This window comes from Xiphophorus couchianus, chromosome 20 (genome assembly GCF_001444195.1).
Source record: "Xiphophorus couchianus chromosome 20, X_couchianus-1.0, whole genome shotgun sequence".
Lineage (NCBI taxonomy): Eukaryota > Metazoa > Chordata > Actinopteri > Cyprinodontiformes > Poeciliidae > Xiphophorus > Xiphophorus couchianus.
The window spans coordinates 29,283,586-29,300,108 of record NC_040247.1 but is presented as its reverse complement, the minus strand read 5'-3'; the positions used below and the strand labels follow the sequence as shown (position 1 = coordinate 29,300,108).

At 43.6% G+C, this 16,523-nt stretch overlaps 2 protein-coding genes across 2 annotated transcripts; both read right to left on the bottom strand.

Moving 5' to 3' along the window:
* Nucleotides 1–1,412: 1,412 nt before the first annotated feature.
* Nucleotides 1,413–5,079, bottom strand: LOC114136205 (zinc finger protein 234-like). Its single transcript, XM_028004056.1, has 2 exons — nt 4,688–5,079; nt 1,413–2,562 (listed from the first exon to the last, which is right to left on the bottom strand). The coding sequence occupies exons 1-2, from the start codon at nt 4,893–4,895 to the stop codon at nt 1,784–1,786; spliced, it is 987 nt and encodes a 328-aa protein (XP_027859857.1). The 5' UTR covers nt 4,896–5,079; the 3' UTR covers nt 1,413–1,783.
* A 2,715-nt stretch (nt 5,080–7,794) lies between these two features.
* LOC114135473 (uncharacterized) lies at nt 7,795–12,552 on the bottom strand. The gene is made up of 2 exons (XM_028002783.1): nt 10,344–12,552; nt 7,795–7,877 (listed from the first exon to the last, which is right to left on the bottom strand). Exons 1-2 carry the CDS (start codon nt 12,520–12,522, stop codon nt 7,795–7,797), a joined length of 2,262 nt encoding a protein of 753 aa, XP_027858584.1. The 5' UTR covers nt 12,523–12,552.
* Nucleotides 12,553–16,523: the final 3,971 nt, after the last annotated feature.

Sequence of the window (16,523 nt, the reverse complement as noted above, 5' to 3'; positions counted from 1 at the left end):
GGGCATACATCCACATTTTTCATTTGATGAAATCAATTCAGTGCTTAATATGGTACTTGATTCAAATTTAAGTTTCATAAACCACATTAAAAATTTACAAAAAAAAACATGCATTTCCTCATTTGAAGAACATTGCTTGAGGACATCCGTTTTTCTCCAAGTCTACTGCAGAGACTTTAGTTTATGCTTTTAGAACTTGTAGAATAGATTATTAAAGTCTTTCGTTTCCAGGCTTCCTAAAGGAACTTTAGCTCCATATTGCAGCTACTTCAGGACTCAGCTACAAGAGCCTTCTGAGAAGGACCAGAAAGTGAGTTCACCTTACACCACATTTAAAGTCTTTGCACTGACTATGTGCACATTTCAGAATTGTTTTTCATGATGCTCTGAATAGTTTTTCCCCACCCAATTTGTCATATTTAGAAAGGTTCTCCTGTAAGTACTAAAACTTAATCCTTATATAGTCGTGTGCCTTAGCTAGAAAACAGCCTTTCTGTAGACCTGATTCCAGTTGAAGACTTGAACACATTTATACTTTTATTTGAAACTCATAGCTATTTTGCTCCTCTTAAAGTTTAATAAATTCCTTTCTAGCAGTCCAAAAACATGACTTCTGGATCAACTGAATACCCTAAAAAGTCCTGTAGGTATCAGAATGTGCATCTCTGTGTTACCCCATCATGGACTGGCAACCCCAGCCAATGACCCCTACAACCTATGTCTGGATGGACAAGCAGACATAGACAGTAGATGGAATTCTATCTTTCTCCTTTTCCAGCAGACATACATGTCCAGTGTTTCCTTATTAATGTTTCCAGTGTGACCTTAGTAATCTGTCCTGACTGGATTGCCCAGGAATTACAGTGCCGTGGATGATTATGGTCTAAGTCTTACAACGCATATCCTTTAAGCAGTTACAGTATGCCTTTCTAACAAAGGCAGATCGACTCCTAAAATTTTACTATCAAGCAAATAGTGCCTCTCTGCACAGATGTGATTTGCCTACATTTAAATTAGGGCTTATGCATGTATTGTCCCAACAACCTGGTCATTCTGGTGGACATGTATGTAAATTGCAGTTTGCATCGCATATATAAACAAAGACATATAATCTGCTGAAAGCTGGTGAAAAAAACAGGTAGGGGTCTCTGAGGGTGGAGGTGTTGCTCTGAATGAAACCTGTGTGATATTTTTAATCATTACTCAGATCAAATATAAGAGTTTTTGTGTGTTTTTCTGCACCTTGTTTCATTTGTTAGTTCTGTTTAGAGTGGTAGTTTTAGCTTTTCTTTTTAGAGACTTTAGGTCCCCATTTCAAATTTGCAGTCTAGTTTTTCTTGTGCACTGCTTTCTGTTTGGATGGAGTGATGGATCGTACATTTGCATATGATAAACTTACTTTAAAACCACAATTGTAATTTGATTTTTGTATCCATTTTATTTTGCACAAAAAGACACATACAATTCAACACTATTGCTGTAGATCGGTGTTTCTCGATTTCCGATCCTCAGGAACCAGTGACCTTTGTATTTCAGATGCATCTCTGCTCCAGAACACCTGGTTCAAATGATTGCATAACCTCCTCTGCATGTCACCAGAAGCCTGTTAATCACCCACTTGTTCAAGTCAGGTTTGTGGCAGAAGAGAAACGCCACAACCATTGCAGGACAGGGCTTGCCTTGGGACAGGAATTGAGAAACACCGTCGTAGAGGGTTTGAATGGGCACTCTGGCAAATGAAATCATTTTAAATCGTACAAGTGAGCCAGCGTCCGATGAGAGTTCACTTGCACAGTCCGGCTCGGCTCCAACTGGCCCTCTCCCTCGTGTGGAGCCTGTAGTGGGTGTTGAGGTGTGCTGACTGGTTGAAGCATTTCCCACAGACGTGGCATCGGAAGGGCTTCTCGCCAGTGTGGATGCGGTGGTGCCGCTTAAGCATGCTGACCGTGGTAAAGCTCTTCCTGCACACCGCACAGCTGTACGGCTTCTCTTTGGTGTGCCAGCGCATGTGCACCTCCAGCTGGCAGGCGAAGCTGAAGGTCTTGCCGCACTCTTTGCAGCAGTGCCACCTCTGGTTGCTCTGGCTGGGGTGAAACGAGCGCGACAGAGGCTGCTTCAGCAATCTCATGTTCTTGATCGGCAGTATGTGCATGCTCTGTTTGCTGTTGGAATAAAGCGCCCCCTTCCCCTGGACGTCAATTCTTAAAGGTTTCTGACTCTTTGCGGTAGAGACGGCCGCTGTGCAGTCTACGTGGACCGTCGTGGGCAACGATAAGCTGCTGGTTGGCTGCTTTTTCTCATTCTCCTCCTCGGCATTTTCCGTCTTTGTTTGCACACATGTCGGTGGCAGTGGGGAGACACCGGGGGCCGGTAGAGGACATGACTCCTGCGGCTCAATATGACAGCAGTTTCCATCTAATTGCCCAGTTGCCTCATGTGTAAAACTACTTTGTATCTTTCTAACTGTTGATTCTTCTTTGACTTGAGGAACGAGCTCCAAGTTGCTTCTCCCATCGGGCTCACAAAGGTGACTTTCCTCTTGAAGATGGATGGTGAGAGGCTCTGAAAGATCAAAAGCATCACATCATGCCAAGGTTACGCAAAAAGAGATGGTCGAGTCCCTGTTCTGAGGGAAACCTACACCTGAAGTGGAGCTAAACCTTAACTTTGATACCCAGAGTCTTGAATCTTGTGTCAGAATGGATCCTACTTTAGATTGTGCTTCTAATGGTGAATCTGCTGTCCAACACACCTGTGGCAAATCAGACTAACTCCAAATCCAAGGTCTAGATAAGAGGCGCAAGAAACATTAGACAGGAGGAGATTTAGAAATAAATGCCAGGGGCACAAAATGGTTAGGAGAGAGGCAAAGAAAAATAAAGAATGTCTTTTTGATGAGTTCCTAAATAAATAACTGTATATAAAGTGCCATGCTCTTTCAGTGTACAATTTTGGACATTGTAAAAATGTTGATTAATCTTTGTCATGATAAATTCCAATTAATAACGTTTGGAAAAAAAAAATTACAATCTATTGTCGGGATTGTTTTACTGTTTTCTCCACTGTTTGTTCAATGATTGTTTCAATCAGTGGCGCAAAAAGTGGGTATGCACTGTATGCAACGCATAGGGGCGCTGCACTAGAGAGGGCGCCAAAACGGGACTTTTTTTTTTTCTAGTGGGAATATTCTGTATTTAACAGTTGCTTTTGAATGTATAAAATGATCAATAACAGAGGAACAGCACTGATTAGGGGCCCTCCGCTCCTTCACCTCCCCTCCCACTACTGTATATATTTTAATCGTGTTATATAGTGCACTTGACAAGGTAAAGATGGAGGGGTAGGAAAAAAAAGCTCAGTAGTACAATAAAACAGTAAATGGAGGCGGGAGGAGGATAAAGATGTTGGAGGGTCAAAGAAAAGCTTTTCAAAAGGACAATGAAAGACACTGACATTACTTACCTATAGATTATGTATATGTTTACACACACACACATATATATATATATGATTCAAAACCCCCACATTGGGGGAAAATGCCAATATAGTTGGCATTTTCTATATTTAACAGCATGAAATGATCAATAACAGAGTAACGGTACTGATTAGCCCCTCTGCTCCTTCGCCTTCACTACTGTCGCTCTCCCTTCCCACACAGGTGGCTTGGGCACACGCCCCTAAGAGAACGCACTCCGGCGCGTTTTTTTTTATTTTTATTTTTTAAATCTTAGACTACCACTCGTAGTGCACTTGACAACAAGATGGAGCTGTAGGGGGAAAAAGCTATCCGGGGTGCAAAACAGAAAAAGGAAACGGGAGAAGGATAAAGATGTTGGCGGGATGAAAAAAACCTTTCATTGTGGTTGAAAGGCAGTAGGTAAGTACCGTCAGTGTATCGACAACAGGACAGGAGGGTTGTAAATATTCAGGTTAGCTAAAGCTAGCCTAATACGGAATCATCCCATATTTGGCTGTTAAACATTTAGAGTCACAAAATAAACATCAGAGAAAATATTGTAGTAATAATTAGAACCGCAGCAAAAAGCCAAACATGCCACAATGAAATGAATCAAAATGTCTCCAAAGCATGTTTGATGCTTTGGAGACATGTTTGATGTTAGCACCTCTGAGTTCTAGAATTATAAGACTGATATATCAAGGCAAAGAAAACTCAGTAGCTGCTTCCAGGGGGCCTCCAGACATTCAGGGACCCCTAGAAATGGTTTAATTGTAACACAGACCTTAGATCTAAAGCTGTGGCATCATTTATAGAGAATGACAATGTTATTAAATTTTATTTAATGCATTCAGCTGAGAAAAAAATAATACATTTAGGATTTAATTAGGAAGTTTACTTTGTAAAAGTTTAAAGAATCGTCTTGATAGTTTGATTGTTGTGTTACCATGGCTACAATATGGTGTAATTTTGTGTTTGCGTTGAGCCTAATATAACTCACGCCTTTGCCACAACCATTGGTGTGTGTATTACTGGCATTACTTTCTTTACGATCTTCTAAGCTCACTCATAATGAGGGTTTTCAAGCAAACTGAATTTAGCAGACCAACAGACGAGAGAGTGGTTGAATACAGAATCAGATTCCACTCTGCTGGCTCTTTCCAAACTGAATTAAAACCACCACCGCAGAGACAGAAAAGCTCTGCAGCAGGAATCTCCACCGCTATTCACCTGACTGCTGCAGCAGCAGCCGCTGGACGGCTGCGTTCAGGAGCCTCTGGAGACGGTCGTTCTCCTCTCTGGAGCGCAGCAGCTCGCTCTGGTACTCGGCCACCGCGTCTTTAACGGCCCCGAGGATCTCCGCCGCGGCAGCGCTCAGCCTGTCGTTAAGGAACACGCTTAGCCGGTCCAGCTTATTCATATTTTCGACAGTGTCCATCTGTTACCGTCCAGCCTGCTTGTGCTTCCGGTACAAGCAGGCCGGCGGCTTCTGCTTCTGCTGTCAGTAAGCTGGAAAAACTAGCGTAGTGGCGCCATCTTGCGGTGGGCTGTCGTCTTCTTTTTCTTTCTTTTTTTTTTTTTTGTTTGGCGGTTGGCAAACGGTTGGTGTGGGGTCCTTGCTAACGCTCTAAAAACACTTTTACTCATAGGCGTAAATCCCGGGAGGGTCCCAATCTTGGAAAAGTTTAGAATTGCCCCCCCCCAAAAAAAATAATTGAAGGAACGTTTGCATTTAAATAATATCAATATGAAAAGGCAAAAGAAACAAAGAATGAACTAAATCTGCCATTTATCTCAGAAAAAAAATAAGAATTATTTTTTACGTCTCCCCCTGCCATTGTTAGAACAATGGTTCAGTCCAACTTGAAGGAGGCGCAACAGCAGAGCTGAACGGCACAGGCTCCGTTAGAGCCGCTGAAGTGAGGAGTTAACTGATAGCTGTGGCTCTGCAGCACAAACAAAAACCCCTCCATTAAGTAAATACTTAAAACAAAAGATATGTAACACCTTTTATTTACATTCACTGCTCAATAAGTAGACACACTTTAACAATAAAGATCAGACTGCAGTTCGTTATTTTTCTAGTTTGGCTGAATCTCGATGTCGCAAGATTAGTTTCTGTTGTACATCTAGAGTAACGGTAGTTACACTTCCTGACCACTGGGGGAGCCCTAGGAAAGGACACACAGAAACGAGTTCGAATAGGAAGTAGTTCATGTTGTTACCTGATGTTAGAAGCAACAATAAAGAGCACGGCCTTTCAACGGGATAGCTTCTCCTGTCTTCCCTCATATCATGACATGGTGTCAGAATTAAGGACTTAAACGCCTACAGAGAGAGCACAATGGCAAAGTTTGGACCTCCGGAGCCGTTTGACTTTACGCAGCCTGCGGAGTGGCTGACATGGCGGCAGAGATTCTCCCGCTTCAGAGTTGCGTCGAAACTCGACAGGGAGAGCAGCGAGGTGCAGGTAAATTCGCTCCTGTACTCCATGGGGAGGGATGCCGAACCTATTTACGGCTCTTTCATGTTTCCTGCTGCAACGGAGGATATGCCACATCCAGAGTATGAGTTCGCCCTAGTGATGCAGAAGTTTGACGAACACTTTGTTCCGAAAAGAAACGTCATCCATGACCGCGCCTGTTTTCACAAACGGAGCCAGAGGGCCGGTGAGACAGTTGAAGCTTTCGTGCGGAGCTTATATGAGCTCGCGCAGCACTGCGAGTTCGGCGTGGGGAAAGACGAGCAGATTCGGGACCGGATCGTTATTGGAATAATAGATAAAGAGGTTTCTCAAAGACTTCAACTAGAAGCGGACCTGACTCTGGAGAGAGCCATCCAGCTAGCACGTCAGAGTGAACAAGTGAAACAGCAAAGTGCGGAGCGCCTGGAAACTACAGTGAATGAGGTGAGACAGAAACAGTTTAGCAGCACAAGGAGGAGCTTCGTGAAACCACGGCAGAAACAAGCACAGACGTATGGCGAGAAAAGACAGAACTGTCAGAGATGCGATAGGATGCACGACAGAAAAGAAAACTGTCCCGCCCGAAATAAAAAATGCAGAAAGTGTAGCAAAATGGGACATTTTGAGGCTGTGTGTAAAACTAAAATGCTAAAACAAGTCAGAGCTGAAACTGCTACATGTTCAGATGAAGATTCATTCTTTATTGGTGAACTGTTCCTTAGGGCAGCAGCAAAGTCAAATGTCATCGAGGAGTCAGACTCAGACATCGACTGGGACATAGAGCTGCTGGTGAATGGTAGCCCAGTGAATTTTAAAATCGACACTGGTGCTGATACCACAGTCATGACAGACGCAACTTTCAATAATCTGCAGAAAAAACCAAAACTGCATAAATCCAGATCAACAGTGTACAGTCCAGGTGGAAAAGTCAGATGCGTGGGCACGTTCCTCGCTACCACCACACACAACGGTCAGAAATACCAGTACTGGATTACGGTTATTAAAGGACAGTTTGTCAGTAACCTATTAGGCAGAGCAGTGGCAAAGCAAATGGGACTGGTCAAACGAGTCAATGCCATCAGTGGGGACTATTTGTTATCCAGTGATGTGTTTGGGGAAATAGGAATGCTGAACTGTGCGGCAGTTCAAATTGAGCTGGCGGAAGAGGCAATTCCATACAGCATCAGTACGCCACGCCGAGTCCCTTTTCCCCTCCTTCCAAAGGTGGAGAAAGAACTAAAGCGGATGCTAAATCTTGGGATCATTGAGGAGGTCACTGAACCAACAGATTGGTGTGCCCCAATGGTGCCTGTTCCAAAACGCAACAAGGACGAAGTTAGGGTGTGTGTAGATTTAAAACGATTGAACAAGGGCGTTAAGCGGGAACGCTACATTTTACCTACATTAGATGACATAACACCTAAACTGGCGGGAGCCAAGATTTTCTCCACTCTGGATGCCTCTAGTGGGTTTTGGCAAATTCCATTGGACCCCAGCTGCCAAAGACTGACCACATTCATTACCCCAATGGGCCAGTTTTGCTTCAAACGCTTACCATTCGGGATTACATCTGCTCCTGAGATTTTCCAGCGACTGATGAGTAATCTACTTAAAAACCTGGAAGGGACTGTTGTCGTGATGGACGATATTCTGGTTTATGGATTGTTACACTGAGAGGTGTGGTGTGGAAGAAAAAACTCCTCAAAGTTGGCTGTAGCATAAACAAAGGTGGTTTATTAGGCCTCCTTCAGCACAGCATGGCTCACAGACAAGACAAAAATGACATCTTCTCAAGCTTTCTCCCTCTTTTGGCTCAGCCAACAGTCCTCTTATATACTGTTGTCCCCACCTTCTCAATTAACTGCCCAGCCAATCAAAGTCCGGCAAACATGGACCTTTCTATAAAAGAGCTGGGTTTGAGGCGGGCCTCCTCTTTGGTAGGTTCCAAGATGGCCGCTACAAGGACACACCCAAAAGGTAACAAACATTTCACAAACAAAAGGATCACATACACATTCTAGAATTTAAATGTTACAGAAAATATTATTGCTTCTTAACATTTACTCACTTCTTCCCCCTCTGGTTTACAAAACTCAGGTAAACGAGAAAGGTAGTCAGCAATAAGATTTTTCTTACCTGGACAATGCTGTATGGTGAACTGGTATGGCTGAAGGGCGAGGCACCAACGTAATATACGGGCATTCTGATGCTGCTTGGAATGCATCCACTTCAGAGGTCTGTGATCAGTTTGCAGAGTAAACTCCCTTCCTAGGAGATAATATTTTAAAGAGTCCAAAGCCCACTTTATTGCAAGTCCTTCCTTTTCTACTGTGGAGTACTTTTTCTCCCGGTCAAAAAGTTTTTTACTTAAGAAAAGGACAGGTTTCTCTTCACCAGCTTCTCCCTGAGCTAGCACTGCTCCAAGACCAACATTTGAAGCGTCCACTTGAACAATAAACGGCTCGGAAAAGTTAGGACTCTGTAAAACAGGAGCTTGACAAATCAGTTTCTTTAAAGATTGAAATGCATGTTCACAGTCCTCCTTCCACATAATTTTAGAAGTAGACCTTTTTGTCAACTCAGTCAGAGGGGCTGCCAAAGTTGAGAAATGGGGTATAAATCTTCTATACCACCCAACTAAGCCCAAAAATGATCTCACTTGCTTCTTTGTTTGAGGTCTGGGAATCGTTTGAATGGCTCTTACTTTTTCAAGTTGTGGCTTTATCTGTCCATGGCCAACAAGGTAGCCCAGATATGTTACTTCTTCTTGTGCCCATGCACACTTGTTCACATTCAGAGTGAGACCAGCATTCTGGATCCTTGCCATTACCACCTTTAGATGTTGTAGGTGATTCTCCCAAGTTTCACTGTAGATCACAACATCATCCAGGTAGGCAGCAGCAAACTTTGAACAGTCACTAAGAATAATGTCCATCAACCTTTGAAAGGTAGCTGGTGCTCCATGAAGACCAAATGGTAGAACCGTGTAATGAAATAAACCCATTTCTGGAATCTGAAAGGCTGTGTATTCCTTACAGGATGGATCTAAAGGCACTTGCCAGTAACCCTTACATAAATCTAATGTTGTGATGTATTTGGCTTTCCCCAGTCTTTCCAGTAGCTCGTCAATGCGTGGCATGGGATAAGAATCAAAACAGGAAATGCTGTTTAACTTTCTTAAGTCAGAACAAAAACGTAGTTGATTTGAGTCTTTTTTAGGAACCAACACAATGGGATTTGACCACTCACTTCTTGATGGCTCTATAACTCCCATTTCCAGCATCATCTGGACCTCTTTTTTCAGTGGATCCATCATTCTTTCTGGAATCCGGTAAGGCTTAAGACGAACAGGTGTTGTATCTTTCAAAGTTATTTTGTGTGTTATAATTTCAGTTCGCCCAGGTACATCTGCAAACAGGGATGGAAAAGACTGTTTAATCTCACCCAGCTGTTGCCACTGATCAGGAGTCAGATGCTTAGGAGCCTTTTCAGATTTGGTCAATTCTCTGCATGGACTCATTTCAGCTTCCCCATCTTTCAACACAGCACTGTCTTCTGGCTGAACATCTTGTACCATCAGGATCTGCTTCACATCCATTTCTGGAACATTTCTTTCATGATACTCCTTTAATAGATTTACATGAAGCAGTTGCTTTGACTTTTGTTTTTCTGGACAGATAATTTCATAAGTCACTGGTCCTGCTCTTCTAACCACAGTGTAGGGTCCTTGCCATTTAGCAAGCAACTTACTTGGCCCACTGGGCAAGAGTACTAAGACTTTCTGGCCAGTCTTCAGCTCTCTTTCACGGGCACGTCTGTCGTACCATACCTTTTGCTTATGTTGAGCCTTCTCCATATGATCTTTAACTTGTTCTCTGTACTTTTCCAGGTTGTCTCTCATCTGAAGTATGTAGGAGATGATGTTTGTTGGTGAAGCCGCTTCACTGGACCCTGATGCCACTCCAGCCACCCAGTTCTCCTTCAGCATGTCCAAAGGGCCTCTAACCTGTCTTCCATAAAGCAACTCAAAAGGAGAAAAACCAGTTGAGGCTTGTGGTACTTCTCTGTAAGCAAACAAAAGGAAAGGCAACCATTTATCCCAGTTTTTGCCAGCATCATCAATAAACTTTCTCAACATTTGCTTTAATGTACCATTAAATCGTTCTACCAAACCATCAGTTTCTGGATGGTATGGAGTAGTCCGAATACCTTTTACACCCAGTTGATCATAAAGAGTTTTCATCACCTGTGACATGAAATTGGTACCCTGATCTGTCAGAATCTCCTTTGGGATACCAACTCTGGAGAAAAGGTCTACTAAACACCGAACAATGTGTTTAACCTGCAGAGAACGTAATGGATAAACATCTGGATATCTGGTTGCATAATCACAGATGACTAATGCATATTTATAGCCATTACTGCTCTTAGGTAAAGGACCTATGATATCCATGGCGATTCTCTCGTAAGGAACACTCATTATAGGTAATGTCTGCAACTGGGCACGGTCTGAAACGTTAGTAGGGGCCACCAGCTGACAGTCATGACATGTTTTGCAGTATTCAACTACATCTTTATATAATCCTGGCCAATAAAAACGTTGGGCAACACGATTATAAGTTTTTGCCTGTCCTAAGTGCCCTGACCACGGTATAGTGTGACCCAAATGCAGAATTACTGAACGGTATTCTTTTGGCACAACAAGTCTGGGTTCATCAATGTCTGCTAGATACAAAAGTTTATCCCTTATAATGAAAGGCTCTCCTGCTAAACTTTTAAACTCAGCAGCACTCTCTTTTCCACCATCTTTATATGCTTTATTAAAGAGAGGTTTCAAAGATGGATCATTTTCTTGTCTCTCTTTAAAGTTATTAGGAATTTTCCACTGGAAATCAATACATGGAGTTAATGGCAATGCAGGTTCAGGGTGTTTTGACCTGCTTTTGTTCCTATTTTTCTCCTGTCTACGCTGTCGTTTTGATTTCCTGATTTTGTTTCCTACTTCATACAGATCATCATCTACATCTGGCAGAGGTTCTAAACCCTTTTTCATGGAACGTGTGGTGACAGCACAGGAAGAAGCCACCGAGTTTTCTTGAACCAAACTGTCTAGGATTGGTAAATCTTCTCCTAGGATAACATCATATGCTAACTGATTCAAAACTCCAACAGTCAACATAAAAGCTTGTCCTTCAACATTAATAGTGACATCAGCAGTTGGATACTCTTTCTGACATCCATGAACACAAGTAATGTTTACCGGTTTGTTAAAGTTAGGCAGTACATTACTCAACAAGGATGATTTCACCAGAGTTTGTGAGCTACCTGTGTCTGCAAGAGCTTTTACAGCTTTGCCATTTATCACCACATCAACTACATATTTATGTGGAATCATGTCATCAGAAAGTTCATAATTATGTTCTTTGGAAGGTACCACACATAACTCTACTGACTTACTTTTTCTTAATGGACATAAAGAAGCTTTGTGACCAGGCTGCTGACAATAGTAACAAATGAGACCATACTTTAGTCCAGACTGTGTATACTTCTTACCACCCCTCTTGTCCAAGTTGTCAGCCTTAGTTGCACCTGGAGGTTTTACCTCCATAGACCTTGGTCTCTCAGTCTCTCTTGACTTAAAAGGTTCTCTGTGAGCAGCCAGGTAACGTTCAGCCAGGTCTGCCGCTTCTTCTCCAGTCTTTGGATTGTTCTCCTTCACCCATGTGCGGACGTCTGGTTGAAGCACACGAAGATACTGCTCCAAAATGATTGTTTCCCCAATCTCTTCTTTACTCCGACTGTCAGGCCGCATCCATCGCTTGTAGAGTCCCTTTATCCGACCGTAGGTTTCACGTACACTCTCCCCCACTGGAACACTGATGCTTCGAAACCGGAATCTGTAGGTCTCTTCTGTTACATTAAACTTAGACAACACAGCAGCTTTAATAGCGTCATAAGAGTCAGATTGGTCCTCATCCATTCCAGCATATGCCTCAAGGGCTTTTCCAGTCAATAATGTGACCACTCTAGCAGCCCATTCAGCTGGTTGCCATCCCCATGTTTTAGCAATGCGTTCAAAACGTATGAAAAAACTTTCAGGATCCTCACCCTCATTAAAGTCAGGTATTCTCGGATCACCTCCACGGGTTGGTTCCACTCTTTGTGCTGGAGCTCCTTGTGCTATATGCCGCTGGGGCTGAGATGGAGAATGAGGTTCAGCTTGGTAATCAGAGGCTCCTTGGACTTCCTCTGTTGCAGACAGCTGAGACAGTGTCCTAGTCTCTCGCTTTGGGAAAGCTGCTTCTGTAGAAATGCCAGTCTCGATAGACAGCTCATGTTCAGCATAAACATCACTTCGCAGTTTTGGCATGTTACTGCGCAACTGTTTAATCTGATCAAACAGTATTGCTTCTGTTCGTTTAGAACGTCGCATAAATTCTCTTATTTCATCAAAGATGTCAGATTCAGAATGTTCTTTACTCACAGCACCAACTGTGGTCTGCTTAGGCCGCACAACCGGTTCAAAAATGTCTTCCCCAGCCATGGCTCCTTCAGGTAATGAATCCGGCTCTGCTGGTCCTCCGCTTTGTCCTTCTTCCATCTCAGAAAGGGGGCTTTTCTTTGTCCCACGAGTTCTACCACGTCCTACTCCTCTCATTTAGCCTGTCGTCTTCCTTCATTCACAGGCGTAAACCATCCCACTTCTGACACCACTGTTACACTGAGAGGTGTGGTGTGGAAGAAAAAACTCCTCAAAGTTGGCTGTAGCATAAACAAAGGTGGTTTATTAGGCCTCCTTCAGCACAGCATGGCTCACAGACAAGACAAAAATGACATCTTCTCAAGCTTTCTCCCTCTTTTGGCTCAGCCAACAGTCCTCTTATATACTGTTGTCCCCACCTTCTCAATTAACTGCCCAGCCAATCAAAGTCCGGCAAACATGGACCTTTCTATAAAAGAGCTGGGTTTGAGGCGGGCCTCCTCTTTGGTAGGTTCCAAGATGGCCGCTACAAGGACACACCCAAAAGGTAACAAACATTTCACAAACAAAAGGATCACATACACATTCTAGAATTTAAATGTTACAGAAAATATTATTGCTTCTTAACATGGATCTACCAAAGAGCAACATGACCGCCGACTCGATGCAGTTTTGCGGACGATCAAGGCGTCCGGTCTTAAGTTGAACAGGGCCAAGTGTCACTTTGGGAAAACTGAACTGCAGTTCTTCGGACACATCATTAGTGCTGACGGTGTAAAGCCTGATGAGAGCAAAGTGGATGCTATTGCTAGAATGCCTTGTCCTTCAAATGTGGAGCAGCTGAGACAGGTGCTTGGGCTGGTGAACTATGTGGGGAAATTCCTACCAGGTCTGTCTACAGTGCTGTACCCACTGACTAATCTGCTCAAGAAAGAGACTGCATGGGTTTGGGATGAACCCCAGGAGCGAGCATTCAACAAGGCCAAAGCAATGCTCATAGCTGCGCCAGCCCTTTGCTACTACGACGCCAACAAACTGACAGTGGTTAGCGCCGATGCCAGCAGTTATGGCCTTGGTGCTGCTCTGTTACAAGACCATGAGGGGGAGTTGCGTCCTGTTGCCTTTTGCTCGCGCACACTTACGGATACAGAGAAGAGGTATTCACAAATTGAAAAAGAGTGTCTGGCGTCAGTCTGGGCCTGTGAACGTTTTGCTCGCTACATACAAGGGATGGGCCATGTCCGGTTACAAACTGATCATAAGCCACTGGTACCACTGATCAACTCTTATGATCTTGACAAAACACCACTAAGATGCCAGAGACTACTTATGCGTCTTATGAGGTTCAATGTCACTGCTGAACATGTTCCCGGTAAACAGCTCGTAGTCGCTGACACACTCTCCAGACATCCGTTGGAAGACAGTTCTACTCCAGAAACTGAAACACAAGTAAAGGCATACGTCAACACTATGGTGGCTAGCAAGCCAATCAGGTCACCAAAGCTGGAGGAATTCCACCAGACTACACGAACTGATGCTGAACTTCAAAAAGTAATCATGTTTATCAGAAAAGGGTGGCCTCGCTATATGGCAGAGAGCTCACTACTGCACAGATACTATGCAGTCAGAAGTCACCTATCAGAGTTAGATGGGCTGGTCCTTTATCACGACCGCATTGTAGTTCCAACAGCACTCCGAGCTGGTGTTTTGGACCAACTACATGAAGGCCACCAGGGCCTCACCAAGTGTCGTGAGCGTGCGAAGTTGACAGTGTGGTGGCCGAAGATTGGTGCACAGATTACAAGCAAGGTGAAGTTCTGCGATTTTTGCAGAGAGCACAAACCTACACAGAGACATGAACCACTGATGACAACTTCCCTGCCCAGTGGTCCATGGCAGAGAATTGGAGTCGACCTGTTTGTGCTTGAGGGTAAGACGTATCTTGTTGCTGTTGATTATTTTTCCAGGGACATTGAAATCGCTTCCCTCACCACCGCTTCCAGCACTCAAGTTATCAACAAGCTCAAACACATGTTTGTGAGATGGGGCATCCCGCTAGAACTTGTCAGCGACAATGGGACACAGTTTACGTCGACAGAGTTCCAAGACTTCAAGCAGAGGTATGGGTTCACTCACATAACCTCAAGCCCCCATTACCCGCAATCTAACGGAGCTGCAGAAAGGGCTGTTCAGACTGCTAAGCACGTGCTTAAACAACCTGACCCCTGCTTAGCCCTTATGAGTTACCGCTCCACACCGGTAGCGGCAACAGGTTACAGTCCAGCGCAACTTATGACTGGCCGACAGATCCGCACCACTGTTCCTGTCCTGGAAAAAACATTGATGCCAAGCGCAGTCAACCCAGACCTAGTTTACTTAAAGGATGCCAAGGCTAAAGATTCTTACAGATCCTTCTACAACCGCAGATATTCAGCTCGCCCTCTTCCCGACCTTCTCCCTGGTCAAAATGTGAGAGTGAAACTTGATGGGGAAAAAGGGTGGACAACGCCTGCCAAAGTCATCAGCAAGTCCAAAGAGCCAAGATCCTATCTTGTAGAAATGGCCAACGGGAGCGTGACCCGTCGCAACAGACGTCACCTTCAGGAGGTTCCTGCGACCGATATTCCTGTAGCACAGCATTTGGCTGAGTCTGCAGTGCCACAACAGAACTGCAGATCCCCAACTACAGAGGTGGCCATTTCATCTGAACCGCCATCAAATCAGCCAGTAGCGAGCCCTCCTTCAGAATCGTCCTTCCCACCATCTACTCCTGTGAGGACAACTTCCAGGGGACGCGAAATAAAGCTGCCTCTGAGATTCAGAGACTAGAAGGTTTAAAAGGGCATAATAATCCCTATCGGGGCTGAGGGCAGTCTACCCCTGTGATGTCCTGTATTGTTTTGTATGGAATTTGTTAAGGCTGTTATTGAAAAAAAAAAGTTCTGAAAACAAGAAGCCTTTGTTGAAAGAAATGTGACAGTTAAAGATTGAGTTAATTGGAGTAATTAATTGTATTAGAGAATGTACCATTTACTATCCTTTAAGACATTGAAATAACTTGCAGATTTTGCAATCTTTAACTTTAAAAGAAGGGAGATGTCGCAAGATTAGTTTCTGTTGTACATCTAGAGTAACGGTAGTTACACTTCCTGACCACTGGGGGAGCCCTAGGAAAGGACACACAGAAACGAGTTCGAATAGGAAGTAGTTCATGTTGTTACCTGATGTTAGAAGCAACAATAAAGAGCACGGCCTTTCAACGGGATAGCTTCTCCTGTCTTCCCTCATATCATGACACTCGATAAGCTGCCTCATTAGCAAAACTGCTACACGGCTTTCATAGAGTTGAGCTTTTTTTGTCAAAAGCAGCAAACATCTCATTCATATTTTAGGTCTTTAACTTTTAGTTAATTAGCAGAGTTTGAAACGGGAGTGAGGGGCTGAGGAGTGGCCGACAGCTCTGTGTGTGGGAGCCGAGAACAGATAGAAAAACTAGAAAATTCCTGAAGAAATGTAACCGGGTCCTGCTAAACTGTGTCCGTCGGTTTGGACCCAGCGTTACGATGCTAAAAATTAGCATCAATGCTAAAGAAAGCTGCAATGTAATCAATAGCACACGGAGAATCACAAAAATGTTAACTCACCTGGATGTGAACCATTCAGCTAAAATTAGCCAAATTGCTAATGTTAGCGTGAATGCTGTCAGTAGCATGTGGGACAAAACTAGCATGTTGTCTGTAATTGACTTACTCCATTCAGTATACTAAACATGTCTAATAAGTAAGAAAAATAGCTAATAGCTAAGGTAAAAGGCTAATGCTGAGAATTAGTGTGGGAGTTCCAGCATTGCCCATAGCAATGCTTTCCCTCTGCATTGTTATGGGCAGGCCCCCAAAAAACAGAAATCTGCTTTTATTTCTCACTGTCTTCAATGTAGAGCCTTTAAAACCACAAAATAAAAACTGAATAACTTTCTATATAAACCCTGGTGCTTTAAGTGTTACATTTAAGTTATGATACTCCCCATATATTCATTTCTATCTACCTGCTGGTCCTCAGTCATCCGGGGCATGGCAAAACTAAATAAAAAAGGCTTAAAAATCAAGCAACTTAAGTTATGA

Excerpts from the sequence above, each read along its gene's own strand:
- LOC114136205 (XM_028004056.1), bottom strand. The coding sequence starts at position 4,895 with ATGGACACTGTCGAAAATATGAATAAGCTGGACCGGCTAAGCGTGTTC. Across the intron at positions 2,563-4,687 it reads GCTGCTGCTGCAGCAGTCAG|AGCCTCTCACCATCCATCTT; the intron begins GTGAATAGCGGT and ends TTGATCTTTCAG.
- LOC114135473 (XM_028002783.1), bottom strand. The coding sequence starts at position 12,522 with ATGGAAGAAGGACAAAGCGGAGGACCAGCAGAGCCGGATTCATTACCT. Across the intron at positions 7,878-10,343 it reads AGGTCCTTTACCTAAGAGCA|CGGCCATCTTGGAACCTACC; the intron begins GTAATGGCTATA and ends GTGTCCTTGTAG.